This window comes from Dipodomys ordii, unplaced genomic scaffold (genome assembly GCF_000151885.1).
Source record: "Dipodomys ordii isolate 6190 unplaced genomic scaffold, Dord_2.0 Scaffold68, whole genome shotgun sequence".
In the NCBI taxonomy this organism is placed as follows: Eukaryota; Metazoa; Chordata; class Mammalia; order Rodentia; family Heteromyidae; genus Dipodomys; species Dipodomys ordii.
Genome location: NW_012267284.1, coordinates 665,485 through 681,615, shown reverse-complemented (window position 1 = coordinate 681,615; position 16,131 = coordinate 665,485). Strand labels below are relative to the sequence as shown.

The 16,131-nt window shown below is 39.8% G+C and overlaps 1 protein-coding gene across 1 annotated transcript in view; it reads left to right on the top strand.

The window, feature by feature from the left end:
- Nucleotides 1–14,527, top strand: part of Spin1 (spindlin 1) — a 61,873-nt gene extending 47,346 nt beyond the window's left edge. Inside the window, exons 3-5 of the mRNA XM_013023509.1 lie at nucleotides 727–980; nucleotides 5,339–5,572; nucleotides 10,939–14,527. Of these exons, the coding sequence (XP_012878963.1) occupies nucleotides 727–980; nucleotides 5,339–5,572; nucleotides 10,939–11,138 (688 nt within the window). The 3' untranslated portion in view covers nucleotides 11,139–14,527. The remainder of the gene's footprint in view (nucleotides 1–726; nucleotides 981–5,338; nucleotides 5,573–10,938) is intronic.
- The last annotated feature ends 1,604 nt before the right edge of the window (nucleotides 14,528–16,131 follow it).

The following is a 16,131-nucleotide window of genomic DNA, read 5'->3' as shown; positions in this document are numbered from 1 at the left end:
CTTTTTTCTTTTTGCTTATGTGGTGCTGAGGAATCGAACCCAGGGCCTTGAGCTTGCAAGGCAAGTGCTCTACCACTGAGCCACCTTCCCAGCCCATATATATATATATATATATATATATATATATATATATATATATATATTCCTCTCTGGATACATATATGTACATGTATATAGTATATAATGTGTATTTAAACAGAACCATTGAGAGATGGATGATTGTGATGATTTATTATGTGTAAGTGACCTGTAGTGTGGAGTGAGAGAAAGCCTATGGTCTGTGATCTGTTTGCTAGAGGGAAGCTGATGATGTAGTGCAGTCTGGCTGCCCAGGCTAAAAACCAGGGGAGCTGCTGATGTAACTCCCAGCCCAGGATCCACAGGAAACAAACCATTTTACTCACTTGGTTCTGGACGAGGCCTCACTCATGAGGGTCCACTCAGATCTCTGGATGCAGGAATGTGGTAAATAGGAGGGTTTTAGTTTGCTTTATTTTTCCTTGAGACTGGGTCTCAGCAGGCTGATCTAGAACTCCCAATCTTCCTGCCTTAGCTTCCTGAGTGTTGGAGGTCCAGGTAGTAGTACCTACCTTTCTAATAGGAACTTGCACCTGCCTTGATGTTGTCTGTAATGAGAGCATACCAGTCTGTGCTAATGTTGGATCTTAAGTATGAATACTTGTGAGATAACACCTTATGTGTGTGTGTGTGTGTATGTGAATACAGAAAACATCGGAGCAGTGTGGGGCCCAGCAAGCCTGTGTCCCAGCCCCGGCGGAACATCGTAGGCTGCAGGATCCAGCATGGGTGGAGAGAGGGCAACGGCCCTGTCACCCAGTGGAAGGGGACTGTCCTGGACCAGGTGCCTGTGAATCCGTCTTTGTATCTTATAAAGTATGATGGATTTGACTGTGTTTATGGACTAGAACTTAATAAAGATGAAAGAGTTTCTGCACTTGAAGTCCTCCCTGACAGAGTTGGTAAGTTGTTTTTTTTTTTTATTTATAACTATTTGCGCATTATTGTTTTGAAAGTGATCATTGAAATGCATGTTTTTGGATTATTCTTTGACAGTATTTTTACTTCTGTTTGACTTAAGCACTCTTGATGAACATTTAAATCAGTCATCTAAAACCACAAATAAATCTATAATGTTCTGAAACCACAGCCCAAAGAATTTGAAGAATGTTTATATAACATTTGCCAAGAAGCTTACAGTCTGTTTTGTTCATTGTTACCTAAGGCTCCAGTAGATAAGATTATCATTATCAGTCCTGTGATGTCATCATGTACAGTAAAAAGGGAACTCTTACAGCTTGACTTTTAAATCTTTGTGTGGGGTGCATTTTTATTTTGTATTACATATATGATTATTATACTTGTTACTTTCATAAGGGTGTTTATTTTTAAATGTTTTATTATTACAGTGTTGCTCTTGTTCTTAAGATTCTGAGTTATGCTTTTTAGAATTGTCTCTTAAAGGTTCATTTTATTTAAAAAATAAAACTTCATTAGATCTAGAGTTTTAGGATCAAATTGCAAAGGAAGAACCTAATTCCCCTTTTTGGTTTTTCTTCATAATGTGCCATTGTGTTCTTAGTATAAGAGTTTCCCCCAACAAATTAATAAATCTTTACTACAGCAGCAAATTTTTATTCTACCTCGTGGGTGTGCACCCTATATTTATTCTTGATCTTAAAATCAATCCGATTCCCATGTTTGTAATCTTTTAACATATTCAAGACTCTTGCCTGCAGAACTTAAAGAATAGTATTAAAAAACTTGTATCAATTATTTATGCTAAATAATTGTCATGCAATGTTTTATACCAAATTTTAGTCTATACCTATTCTTGGTTAAGACTGCTAGGTCACTTGAACTTTGTCAGGTATTGGTCAGTTACCAGTGGTTAACTGTCCTTTTGTAATTATGGGATAGATAAAAAGCATACTGGTATCTCTGGTGTTTGGGTCCAGGTTAGGTAGCACTGCTTGTAGCTCCAGGCTACTGCAAATCAGTTCTGTACCGTGTGCCTTATTTAGAGAATAGTCATTTGCTTCTAATTTAAAATTACTATTCACTGAAACTAGAATCTAAAGTTTTTGCCCTTCATATTGTAGATAGGAAGAAAACTTGAGATGGTACATTGGACTATACTTACAGTTGTGTTTTCCTCTACTTAAAGGTGATAAAAAGTCAGCTGAAAGGCACATAGTGAAAGGACAATGGCTCCCACTGCAATGACTTCTCTGTCCCTGAGGGCCTTAGCCCCGAGGGATCCCAGAAGCCAGTCCAAAAGTGTGAAAGGCCATGTTGTTTTCATAATGTTGAGATGGGATCTACCCTCTTATCTCATGCTTTCATAGGTTCAGTGAAGCTTCCCACTACCCATTTGCAACCACTCAGCAAAACCTGATGCCAACAAACCATACCTTGGTAAAAGCCATTCTAAGGGCAGGGGAAACACTGACAGTTCTTATACCTTAGAGTCAAAGACATAAAACCTTTCCCTTCTCCTTTTCATCTGAGGTTTCTAAACAGAGGCTCTACCACTTGAGCAATGCTTCTACCTCTTTCTGCTTTTTTTTTTAAAAAAAATAGGATATTCCTTTTGACGTGTGCATAGACTGATTTTCCTGTTTATACTTCCCACGTAGCTGAGATAACAAATGTGTGTCCCTGTGCTCAACTTTTTTTATTGGTTGAAATGAGGTCTCACAAACATTTTGCCTAGGCTATCCTTAAACTGTGATCTTCCTTAATCTCCATCTCTCTCAGCAGCTCCCCTAGAGATAATAGGTGCATGCAACCATGACCTGCATATTTTAATCATTTGAAAATAAGTGTACAGTTCAGGAGCATTGGTATGCTCAGTTGTTGTAAAATACATCTCCAGAACTTTAGCACTCCGCAAGTCTGAAACTGTTGCCTTTAAACAGCTCCCCGTTCTTTCCTCTGGCATTTACTATTCTCCTTTCTGTCTCTGAATTTGGCTATTATGAGTACCTTATAAATGGTATCATACAGGAGTTCTGCAACTAGCTTATTTCATTGAGAATAATATAGTTGGGGTTCATCCATGTAGGAGCATGTAACAGGATTTCCTTCCTTTTTAAGGCTAAAAATAATACTGAAGTATATGTATATACCACATTTTGTTTATCCATTCACCCCTCTGATGGGCTTCTACTTCTTGGTAGTTTGTAAAATGATGCAGTGTAAAAGGAATAGTATTGCTTTGAGCACAAGTATACAAATAGTTTTTGAAATCCTTCTTTCAGTTGAGTATCTATCCAGAGATAAGATTGCTTGGTCGTCCAGTAAGTCTGATTTGGCTTTTGTAAATGGAACTGCCATACTGTTTGCTTCAAGGTTGCCCAATTTGTAATCCCATCAGTGTGCACACGGGTTCCATGCTTAGCTCGCACTTGCTTTTTTTTATGGCCATGCTAATAGGTGTGGGGTGGTATCCAGCTCATTGTGGTTTTGATTTGCAATTAATATTGAGCCTCTCTTAATTTGCTTGTTAGCAATTTGTCATGGTTAGAGAAATGTTTCTTAAAAGTCTTTGATGATTTTTAAAATCAGGTTTCTTATTATCATTGTTGACTTACTAGAATTCTTTGCATATTCTGAAAGCAATTTTTTTTCTTTAATGTAACAGCACAGGTTTATTGGAAATTGTTCAGATTCTATGGTCAACTGTTGACTTTTGAAGAAGAATATGTAGAATTACCTTAAAGGCCATTTAGAGTATTTTCAACAGTGTTATCTTTGTGAGGCAGGATTTTATACATAAGCTTAAAGACTAGATCTTAACAGGCTGATAGAATCAGGCTTCTCTTTTTTGGCTGTTGTTGTTATTTTCAATTAAAGCTTATTGTGTAGCTGTTTTATATAAATTTCTGTGTAATAGGGTACACATTAGTGTCATAGAGGGGAATTCCTTGTCATCTCTGATGGTTACTACAAAGTAAGCATAGACCATTGTACCTGGCTGATTAAACTGGAGTCCATTTGTTGAGAAAAATCTCACTTTTGTTCTTTTGATTAGTTTTAACAGAGATTGGTGTGCAATGAGAGAGAAAAATGTTTATTTAAAATTTGAGGACTGGCTGAGTGCTAGTGGCTCATGCCTGTCATCGTAGATACTCAAGAGGCTCAGATCTGAGGATCGTGGTTCAAAGGTAGCCTAGGCAGGAAAGTCCATGAGACTCTTATTTCCAATAAACCACTCAAAAAAAAAAAAGTCACTGTGGCTCAAAGTGGTAGAGTGCTAGCCTTGAACAAAGTTGCTGAGGGACATAGTTAAAGCCCCATGACTGACAAAAGAAAATAAGTAAATAAAACAAAAATTTGAGGACGAGAAACTAAATCAGTAGGGTCCTCTATAATTTCCCTAGTATTAGAAACAAAAATTGGAGCTGGTAAACTTTCACTTACTGAAAAGAATTAGGGAGTAGGTAAGATCTGGAGTAGGTAAGATCTGTAGGCCATTTGATTAAATCATAGAGGAAGAAGGCCTCTGCTATCATGAAGCCATTCAAATGCACAAGCCCTGCCATGGGGAATGTTACTACTGAGAGCTGTGACTATGTTGTGTGACTGAGACATTGGGTTGTTTCCACCTGAGTGGCCATGGAAAGTTCCCCAAAGGGAATTTGCTGGAGAAGGAGCCATCCCTGAAGCACTGCAGAAGAGTAGCAGGCAGAGGTAGGCGCCCTGCATAGAGGAAAGGAGTAACTGAGAGGAGCTAATGGATGGGAGGTACATGGCAAAAACCTGTAGGTAAAGAAAGGCAGGCTAGCCTGGGTCTGGTAGCCAGGGAGCATTTTAAATGATGTAATCACATATTCACAACATGGTTAATGAGAAACGATTTTAACATGGAAGCAGTGTTGATGAGAAGCTACCAGCTTCTTTTAAAACAGCAGTAATAAAAACTCTTTGAGCCAGGCACCCATGGCTCACATGACTATTCAGGAGGCTGAGATCTGAGGATCAGGGTTCAAAGCTAGCCTGGGCAAGAAAGTCCATGAGACTCTCATCTGCAATAAACCACTAGAAAATGGGAAGTGGTGCTGTGGCTCAAGCGGTAGAGCGCTCACCTTGAGCTGAAGAGCTGAGGGACAGCGTCCAATCCCCAGAGTTCAAGCCCCATGACCTACAAAAAAAACAAAACAAACAAAAAAAAACCTCTTTGAGCGGGTTACTATTAATATGAAGGGAAGCAAGATGGGCTGTATGCAGGTACTTTTTAAAGCTCTCTCTGTGATTCTTCATCTTAAATATTCAGTAAGATGGTTTATCAACTTTCTTTTCTTCTTTTAATTCCCAGCAACATCTCGAATCAGTGATGCACACTTGGCAGACACGATGATTGGCAAAGCAGTGGAGCATATGTTTGAGACAGAGGATGGCTCTAAAGATGAGTGGAGGGGGATGGTCTTAGCACGGGCACCTGTCATGAACACATGGTTTTATATCACCTATGAGAAAGACCCTGTCTTGTACATGTACCAGCTCCTAGATGATTACAAAGAGGGCGACCTTCGCATCATGCCCGATTCTAGTAAGTATATACTAGCAGCTCTTAGTTCTCATTCAAGGGATTAGATTTTGACTGAAGATTTTGATTAGCTTTTGTGTGATTGTGGTAGGGCAGGGGGAGGGGGTGTCCTGGGCTTAACCTCAGGGCCTTGGCACTGTCTCTGCTTTTTTGCTCAAGGCTAACACTCTCCTACTTGAGCCACAGCTTCCACTTGCTGCTCTTTGGTGGTTAATTGGAAATGAGTCTCAAAGACCCCAGGCTGGCTTCAAACTGTGATCTTCAGATCTCAGCCTCCTGAGTAGCTAGGATTATAGGCATGAGCCACCAGTGCCTGCTTTCATCAGCTATTTTGCAGATACAGTTTTATTTTTGGACATGTATTTTAGTCAGGGGGAATCTTAGAGGGCCATAGGACTTTCTTGCCCTCTTGTGATGAATTTTAGATAAGAAAATGTTTGTGAATCACTTTTGCTTGGTTTTCTAAATAAAATGAGTTACTGAAAAATTATTGACAATCGTATTTATTTTTATTATTATTATACTTTTTGTCCATGATGGGGCCTGAACTCTGGGCCTGGGCGCTGTCCCTCAGCTCTTCAGCTCAAGGCTAGCGCTCTACCACTTGAGCCACAGCACCACTTCCTGCTTTTTCTGCTTATGTGGTGCTGAGGAATTGAACCCAGGGCCTCATGCATGCGAGGCAAGCGCTCTACCACGGAGCCACCTTCCCAGCCCCTATTTTTATTATTTAGAAATAGATGAAGGTACGAGGAACAAAACACCTATAACAGCTATTATATCATCTCAAGCCTTGTTTTATCTATTCTTCCTTTACTGAATAACTTTGAAGCTAATCTTAGTCATTGATGATTTTATCTAAAAATATTTGAACTTCATAGAGAACATTGATTTTAGAAAACTATTGGGTGCTTCTAATGTGGTTAAGTGGTTAAGGGCTTGTTGAGCATGCATAAGGTCCTATGTTCAATCTCTAGCTCCACAGATCAAGAGTAGCAAATAGATTACAGGATCAATATTTAGACTCCTAAATACCATTTAGTTATTTCTACAGTAGTCTCTTGTAATGTAAATTCACCACATGGGAAAAATAGAAAAAGGATGTGTGTGTGACCTGGTTTTCAAAACATGAAAACCTTTTCATTGTGATGCAATTGTATGCATGCAGTCATTCCATGTACAACACCCAGTCAGTAGTTTTAGCGTGTTTGCTGGTGTGCAGTTCCCCACAGCAGTTGATTTTCATCCCATCAAAAGAAACCACATGTCTTGTATCTCTCACTCCTTACCCTGCCTCATGGCCCTAAACAACATTTACTTTCTGTATAGATTTTCCTATTGTGGACTTTTCATGTGATTGGATTATATCATGTGCTTTGTTAGCTAGCATATTTTACACGCATTACAAACATCAGTAGTACTCGTTCTTTTCAATGACCAAATAATGTTTGATTTCCATTGATGGTAGCTTGAGTTGTTTCTATCATGTTGTTATCTTGAGTTTCTGCTGTAAACATTTCTGTCAGTGATTCTGTATTGGCCCTTGTTATTACTTTCTCTTCAGTATGTAGCTGGGAGTGGAATAATAGCTGTGTTATAATGCTAATTCTAGGCTTTTGGGATAAACTGTTAGACTAATTTTCATAATGGCCGTATCATTGTACATTTACACTCAGAGTGGGTTTTGTTGTTTGTTGTTTGGTTGGTTGGTGTTTTGAGACAGGTTCTTTCTAGGTGGCCAGGGTTGGTCACCTTAGTCTCCCCAGTAGTAAGTTTTGAAACCTGGAAATGTTAGCCTTCTTTTTGTGTTTATTTTCAGGATTGCTTCTATTTTGGGTCTTTTGCAACTTCATAAGTATTTTGAAATTGTTAATTTCTGTAGTCTTCTGGGATTTTGATGTATTTAGTCACTGTGGAATATTTACATTTTGGGAATATTAATAAATCTTAAAATCTTTTATCTATGAGCATAGATATAAAAATTGTTAGCCTATTTATGGTGGGGGTGATAATCTTTCCATACATGTTTACAGTATATTCCAATCATCCTCTCCCTCTCTGTCAATCTCCTGCCACCCTTCCCAGCTCCTTAAAAAATTTCAATAGGTTTTACTGTTCTGTTTTTCATAGCTGCAAATAATCTATTTTGACTATGTTTCGCTAGCTTCCTTTACCTGCTTTCTTAGCCTCCCTCCCTCCTGCTAGTCCCCTGCTCGCAGCAGTCTGTTTTTTTTTCTTCTTGCTTTTCTTTTGTTAGGCTTGTTTCCTGAGTTTTGTTCAATACTTATTGGGACTATAAATTTTTTGTTCTGAGACCAGGACTTGAACTGAGTACCTGATGTTTTCATCATTGGCTGACACCTCCAACCCTCTGTTATATTTTAGTTTGTGGGTTTTTTTTTGGGGGGGGCGGGTAGGGGCTGAGTTGTAGGGCTTGAACTCTGGGCCTGGTTGCTGAGCCACCGGTGCCTGGTTTATTTTGTGTTTTGAGACAGGATTTCACTATGTATCCCAAGCAGACCTCAAATACAATCTTCTAGCTTCAGCTTCCCAGGTATTGAGATTACTGGTGTGTGCTACCAAGCCTGGCTAAACTTGTTCTTTTTAAAATTAATCCCACCTGGTGCCAGTGGCTTATGCCTGTAATCCTAGCTATTCAGGAGGCTGAGATCTGAGGATCCAGGTTCAAAGCCAGCCAGGGCAGGAAAGTCCTTAAGACTTATCTTCAATAAACCACCAGAATACCAGAAGTGGAGCTGTGGCTCAAGTGGTAGAGCACTAGCCTTGAGCTGAAGAGCTGAGAGCGCCTAGGCCCAGAGTTCAAGCCCCAGGACCTAAATCCCTGGTCTTGAACAAATTGCAACTGACAGGCATGCCATATGTTAGGATTATGGAAGTCATCTGTTCTTTTTTTTAAGGTTCTTCCTAAATCAGTGAACTGAATAATAGGGTCATCTGGTCTTGAGTTTCTAATAAGATTTTTTTCCAGTTTGTTTACATTTGTTACAGAGATAATAATGGGAATCAGTTATACACTAAGCAATTTAATTACCCAAGAGCATTTCTTCAACCTGCACGGAAGTTCATTTTTAACATTGTTTCTGGGGGGGGGGGGCAGTGTTGTCAGTCCTGGGGCTTGAACTCAGGACCTGGGTTTATCTTGGAGCTTTTTTTGCCTTAAGGCTGGTGCTTTGCCACTTGAGCCTCAGGACCTAGATGCTGTCTTTCCTTTTTTGCTAAATGCACTGTTTTTCTTCTCTCTCCCCCACTCCCCCCTCAGCTCTACTCCAGGTTTTTGGTAGTTAATTGAGATAAAGAGTCTCAAGGACTTTCCTGCCCTGGCTGGTTTTGAAATGTGATTATCAGATTTCAGCTTCCTGAGTAGCTAGGATTACAGGTATAAGCCACTGAGGCTCAGCTATTTTTAACATTCTTGTAAGAAAATTGCCACTGAAAATAAGTCCTCGTAATAGTAAGTGTATGGCCATACCATTGTCTTTCCAACCACTTGCTTACTCATTTTTTCATTTTTTTAACATCTGTTTTTATGAATGGAATTTTATTAGAAATTGTGATGCTCTAAGAGGTGAATTGTTCAGTCCCAGCTGTACTGCTGATAGAATAAGCCTTAGCAGGAGTTCTTTCAGATTTATGAGTTACACATGTAAACTCCAAAGATCTGGAAAAAGGTGATGATGCTTGAGGGAAGAGAATTTTAGAAGAAAATAATTCAGCTTAGATTTTCATTTCCTTGTTTAAAAGAACTGATTATGTCAGGCACTGGTGGCTCATCCCAGTATTCCTAGCAACTCAGGAGGCTGAGATCTGAGAATCTCCGTTCAAAGCCAGCCCAGGCAGGAAAGTCTGTAAGACTCTTATCTCCAATTAACCACCCGAAAACTGGAAGTGGCACTGTGGCTCAAGCGGTAGAGCTCTCTCCTTGAGCTGAAGAGCTGAGGGACAGCACCCAAGTCCAGAGTTCAAGCCCCACGACCGACCAAAAAAAAAAAAAAGATTATGTATGTGTACTTAATTTGTACTACATGTGAGTATTTCTACCATAGATCAGAAAAGCAATGTTCAGATAGTCATTCAGTTGAAGGAACTATCAAAAAGATAAACTATTGTTTATATAAATACATTATATGGTCCAAACTTGGATACTTGGAAGAGTATAATGACACCTTACTGCTAATTATGCCAGGATAGCACAGTCTAACTAGTACAACTGAGACATCTGGTCTCCATACCTGAACACCGTCAGCTTCTATAAGGAAAAGTATCTTGAATTAGTCAGGACACAGGAGGGATTTCTCAAAATAGACTTACCCCTACCCCTGCTCCAGTACTTTGTTTTTGCTTTTGTTAATGATGGTTGCTGTCAATCTGTTCTCCTAGAGAGCCATGGGGCACTGCCCAGGTGCCTAGGTCATCATCAGAGATTCTTGTGTATTTTGGGCTATGGTTGTAGTTTACTTGGCACCTATTTTTAAGACATGGATAGTTTCTTTTCTTTCACAACTGGGTTAGGAAAATGATGTAGTATTCAGTGAAGTTGAGGGAAAAGGAACTTGTAAGAGCTTTTAGAGTAACTATCAAAAAAAAGTGTTTTAGCCGGGCGTTGGTGCCTCACCCCTGTAATCCTAGCTACTCAGGAGGCCAGCCTGGGCAGGAAACGCCGGGAGACTCTCATCGCCAATAAACCAGAAAACTGGAAGTAGCACTGTGGCTCAAGGGGTAGAGCGCTTGCCTTGAGCTGAAGAGTGCAGGGACAGTGCCCAAGCCCAGAGTTCAAGTCCCACAACCGACCCCCCCACACACCAAAAAAAAGTGTTTTAAGTGTCATATTCCCAGTAAATACTATAGCAATTGTCTGCTTTGAAAATTCTTTCTCAGAGTCATTCAAAATTATTTTTAGGAATATCATCTATAATTTATCATGAGTTAAAGGGATTTTGGTTATAGTTTTTTTTAACTGTTCATCTATCTGTCTGGGTTTGGCAAACACTTATGTAAGGGGATGTTTTATTGGAACACATTTCTCTGTTCTTGACTGTGTTCACAAAGTTCAGTTGCTTGGCCGCATGGTCCTCAGGCCTGCAGTATTTACTGGGTGGCCCTTTAGCTGTATATTTTTTTCTTTTTTTGATACTAGGGATCTAGTACTTGCTAGGAAAGTGCTTTGCCACTGAGCTACATCCCAGCTCTGGGTTGCCATTTAAAATAAGTCGGCTGGCTGCTAGATGATCATGAAGAATTCAGGATTTTTAAAAACAAAAACAGTCTTTTGTAATTGTTAAAATTAACCTGTGTTTTGGTGTATATCTAAAAAATTGGTGCATTTTTTTTTCTTTCCCTCTGAAAAACAGATGATTCTCCTCCAGCAGAAAGAGAACCAGGAGAAGTTGTGGACAGCCTGGTGGGCAAACAAGTGGAATATGCCAAAGAAGATGGCTCCAAAAGGACTGGCATGGTCATTCACCAAGTAGAAGCCAAACCATCCGTCTATTTCATCAAGTTTGATGATGATTTCCATATTTATGTCTACGATTTGGTGAAAACATCCTAGATGTCATCACGAACTTTGCCAAATTTGTGGAACTATTAAGTGTATAATTTGTAGACATAAAGACTTGATTGCTTTCCAGTTTAATGAAAGCTTAAATGTCCCTGCGAACCCACAATCTCTGCCAGCAGAACTGGCTTTGTTCTGAGTAGTACAGATTGACGTGAACACAAAGCATCTTGTGTGAGGAGAACTCCTTCCTCTTGCAAGAAAGAAGTCTGTCTGTTGGGAGGGGAGTTTCCGGCAAGCTTGGTAAAAGTTAAGCTAATTATAATGGTCATTTCAATTTGGATAGATCTTAACCATTTCTTTTCACTCTAACACTGTCTTACTCTGCTGCCACAATGCAAGCATAGTTCGTTATTTTGTTACTGCCTCTTTTGAGAGCTGTGTATCTATTATCTACCTGTCTACCTGTGTCTGTGTGCCAATGTATATAATTATATACATACACACAGCTTACCCAGGCACACACACCACTGGCAGTCCTTTCCTCTTGGATTGGGATGTGGGTGATAAAATTTTCTCCAGTTTAACAGGAGCGCTTGACCCAAGTCAGTCATGATATGCCTGCTTTTTATTTAAAGTTAAATTGGGGCCCAGGAAGCACATAGGGACATTTACGTTTTGAAAGTCAGAGGTTCAGAGCACCTTTTTGTCTGGAGGCTTTCAACCACAAGCCCAAAAATGACTTAGTTGTGAATAGTTAATGACCCCACATTAGAACTTGATAAGCTGGTGAGAAATCTGGATAAAAGACTGCCTTCAGTTCTAAGCTTTGTAAATGTTTTTGTTTACATTTTGATCACGTTATAAATGCTTTTTAAGTAAAGCCCAGGTCCTTGGTCCACATGGTATAATGTAGGTGTATTTTGGATGGCACATTTGGTCCGTTATTTGTACAAACCCGTAATCTAGATTTTAGCATATTGATTTAAAAGGCAACAGAACATCAGTGATTTGTGTGTATGTGGTTAAGTTCCTAGAAGAACAGTTTTTGTATGAAAAATGCAAGTTTGAAGAATGGCATTGTTGCCTTCTAACAGGTTCTCTGGGACTTTTATTTTATATTTTTGTTCTTGTTGATACATGATTATGGTCAGAAGGTTTCTCCCCTTCTCCCCTCTCTGGCTTCTCCCCACTAAGAATGTCTCACAAATAATGGCGTCATCAATCTCTGACACCTTTTGTGATGATGTATGTTCTGTTCCAGGTTTGCTGTTAGTGTGGGTTTGTTTTCTTCCATGGCCCTTGGGGTTTTGCATGCCAGTCATGTGTTACTGTAGAAAGCCCAGTCATCCAGGTTGGCTTGTGGGTGCACTAGCATTTCTCTGCCACAGATTCCTTTCATGGTGTCTTCTTGCAAAGTGGTGTGAACCAGAAATGGAAATGCAAATGTGGTAGGTCTGTCAGTCAATCAGACAGCTACTTTCGCTCATTGGAAGAACCCTGTTGGTTTGACAGCCTGGAGGAAGACTGTATGTGAAACCAATCTCTTGTGGAGATTGAAAGGTCTTACCTGTACTTGGGCAAAGAGCCTACCCAGGGTGCATGCTGTCAGCCAAACACCAGAACTTTGGTTCTGAGGTCTGTATTGACTTCTGCTGGGGCTGTTTTCCATACTCAGATCATTCCATGGTTTGCTTGATTTCCATTCCAGCCTTCACAAAGGCAGATGACTTGTGCTTTTTTTTAGATGGTAGTGAGCACTCACCATGTGCACACACAGTCACCCTGTGCCCACCACTTCACCAAGGGCAGCCAAGGGCGAGCTTCTCAAAGCTGTGTGGGATCCCAGTCTTAGGTGCTTGTCATGTGTGCAAACAGGTGTCGTCCTGCAGATCTGCCATGTGTCCCCATGCATGTAAATCTCAAAGCTGAGCCTGGCCTCCAGAGCCCACACTGACATTGGTGGCACAACTTGAGTGTGTTCAACATGCACACAGTGCAGAACATGGTGCAGTGAAACTTCAGGTTGGAAAGTAAAGTTCCTTTTGAAGTATCCTGAGGGTTGGGTCAATTGAAATAATTGTAACATTATATAAAGGCTTGCATTGTGGTTTTTCTGCAAGCAACTTTAATATACCCATGATCTCCCAGTCTCTAGAGGAATGTAACATGATGATAATGATGGTTTTAATCATTGTTCCATTTATTGCCTTTAGAGCCGAGAGAAAGGGGAGGGTTTTTTTTGTTTGTTTTTTGTTTCCATTTTTTTCTCCCCGTTTTTTCTTTTCTCTTTGGTGGCTTACACCACAGTGAATGGCTATCACTGTGACTTAAGTCACTCTGCTCTCAGCCCACTTATCCTGGGCTTCACTTTAGGCTCATGTTTCAGATCTGCATGCATTGCTTGCATTTTCCTGGTATCTGGATGTTGATTCCTTGTCCTAGGAATTTAACATTATTTCCAAAATTATCATGGGACTTGTGGCAACACAAGACATGAATCTATGTATAAAATTTATTGGCCTTTCTCATTTACCTGCTCTAGTATTGTATCGTGTGTGCGTGCGTGTGTGATGTCAGGCTGCCACGTAAAAAAATAACTTCAGAGAAGAACCTTGAAAGCAGACCATCCTTTTTGCATGCTCTATTCTAAGTAGAATGTTCAATGTAACTAACTAAAATTGCATGTTAAAGATATTTAGGTTTTGTTTTGTTTTCTTTTTTTCTTTTTCTTTTACTTTCAGTTTCCTGTATATTTGCTTACTGTGCTGTTCTAGTGGTTGTAGGATAAAAAAAATGCACTGGTGAAGCAGATGTAGTGCCAACCGAAGGTGATTTTCCAGTTGTAAATGTCATGCAGCATTTGAAGGGACTGTGTATTCCCTACAAAATCACAGTGACTTCTAAGCCAGATTTCGTTTCTGTTGTTTTATGTGCCAAACCTCGAAGTGCATTGGGCTTGAATCTCTGAACACTGTTAGACCCATTAGAAGACTGTTTTTGATTGTCACAAATTGTAGTGCCTGAAAACATTCAAAACTGATTGTCTTAAAATAACAAAACAAAACAAAAACAAAACAAAGTGAAAGTCCTCCAAAGACGAAACGGGAACAATTATTATAACAAAACAATTAAGGTCAAACTGTCTGTGGTTCCTTGGAAATGCTGCGCTCTTTGTATTCTCCATCATTAGTGCAGTTCAGATGAATGTGCATAGTTCAGAGGTCTTCGTGTTCACACTTTAAAACTAGCTAAATGACCTCATCTTTCAAGCTTGAATTTATTTTGTTTTAATTTTATTTTATACAGTGTGTAGACAATTCCCTGTTCTCTGCATTTAGACGTATACACAGTATAAATCTGTCAATTCTGTAAGTAATTTTTATAATTATGATGTAACTCCATCCTTCCTTAAAAATTCAAAATAAACCCTTTATGTGCAACTTCTGACTGTAGATTTTGTGCTCATGAGCAAAAATGGGATGTGTTCATTAAATCGGCCTTGGAAGGAAGTTTCTAAATCAAATGACCACTTCAGCACCAATTAATCAATATCAGGTATAGATAGAAGTCTTGTTTGAATAACAGTTGAGAACAGTAGTATTCTAGGTATCTTTTACTATTAAAGCTTTCAACTTCACAGGAATTAGAAGTGTTTGCTTATCTTAAGGTTTGAAACTTAAGGAATTATCTTAGGAAGAATTTTATTTTATTTTTTTTTACATATATTTGAGGTTTATTTATAGCACCTTTATTCATAACACCAGTGAGACTGGCAAATGCAAAAACTTAAGTTCTTAGCACCACTGGTAGTAGAGAAATGAAGGTAAGGCTAAAACCTGTATGTGGCCTAGTTTCAATCAGCAAGATAAATGTAGCATTTATGTGTGTGTGTGTCTGCGCACACACGCGTGTGCGTGTGCACGTGTCTGCTGGTACTGGAGCTAGAACTTGGGGCCTGGGTGCTCAGGCTTTTTTAAAAGCTCAAGGCAAGGGCTCTATCACCTAATTCCATTTCGACTTTGTGGTGGTTAATTGGAGATGAGGTCTCAGGGACTTTACTGCTCAGGCTGCTTTGAATGTGTTCCTCAGATCTCAGCCTCCTGCATAGCTAGAAGTTAAAGGTGGTGTGAGCTGTTCTATAAACTCTTCATGAGTCAATAGCAAGAAAGTTTTCCTGGTTCTTTTTTGGGGGGGCTGGTTGTGGGGCTTGAACTCTGGGCTCTGGCACTGTCCCTGTACTCTTCAGCTCAAGGCGAGTGCTCTACCACTTGAGCTACAGCGCTACTTCCGGTTTTCTAGTGGTTTATTGGAGATAATAGTCTCATGGACTTTCTTGCCTGGGCTGGCTTTGAACCACAATCCTTAGATCTCAACCTCCTGAGTAGCTAGGATTACAGGCCTGAGCCACTGGTACCTGGCTCCTGGTTCTTTCTAATCTTATTTACACACTCGAAAGGACAACAATTTTATTTGTTTATTTATTTCTTATTTGCAGAGGAAAATAGTATGTCAAACATTAAACAGGTCTGAGGTGACAGTTCACAATCTTCCTTACGTTGGGACCAGAGGTGTCATCTCCCAAGAGGCCTGAGACACAGTATTACCGTGTAGCATGGGCTCCAGCCTTCTGAGTGATTGTGCCACCATGTGGTGGGACAACTCCCCTGCCAATTCCCACTGATAGTTGTGTCTTTAAAAGGAGTCCTGCTCTGATGAGACAAAGGCATGAACTGTTTCTGAGTTGGTACCATGCATACTAATGTGTAACAGCTTGGGCTGCTCTAAATTCCACAGATCTGGTAGTGTAGTCATCAGATATTTATGGCTGGAAAGCAGAGATCTGGTTGTTGAGAGGGTTGGTTTCTTTGAGATTTCTCTTCTGCTTGCATTTGGCTGTGTCTTCTCATGGTCATTCCTCTGTGTCTGTGCTCTAATCTCATATAAAGACAGCAGCTAGATTGAGTCTCTAAGGGCCTCTCACATTACTGTAATTACCTGGTTTTCTTTTTGTTTCTAGGCAGGATACTGCTATATATCTCCAGGT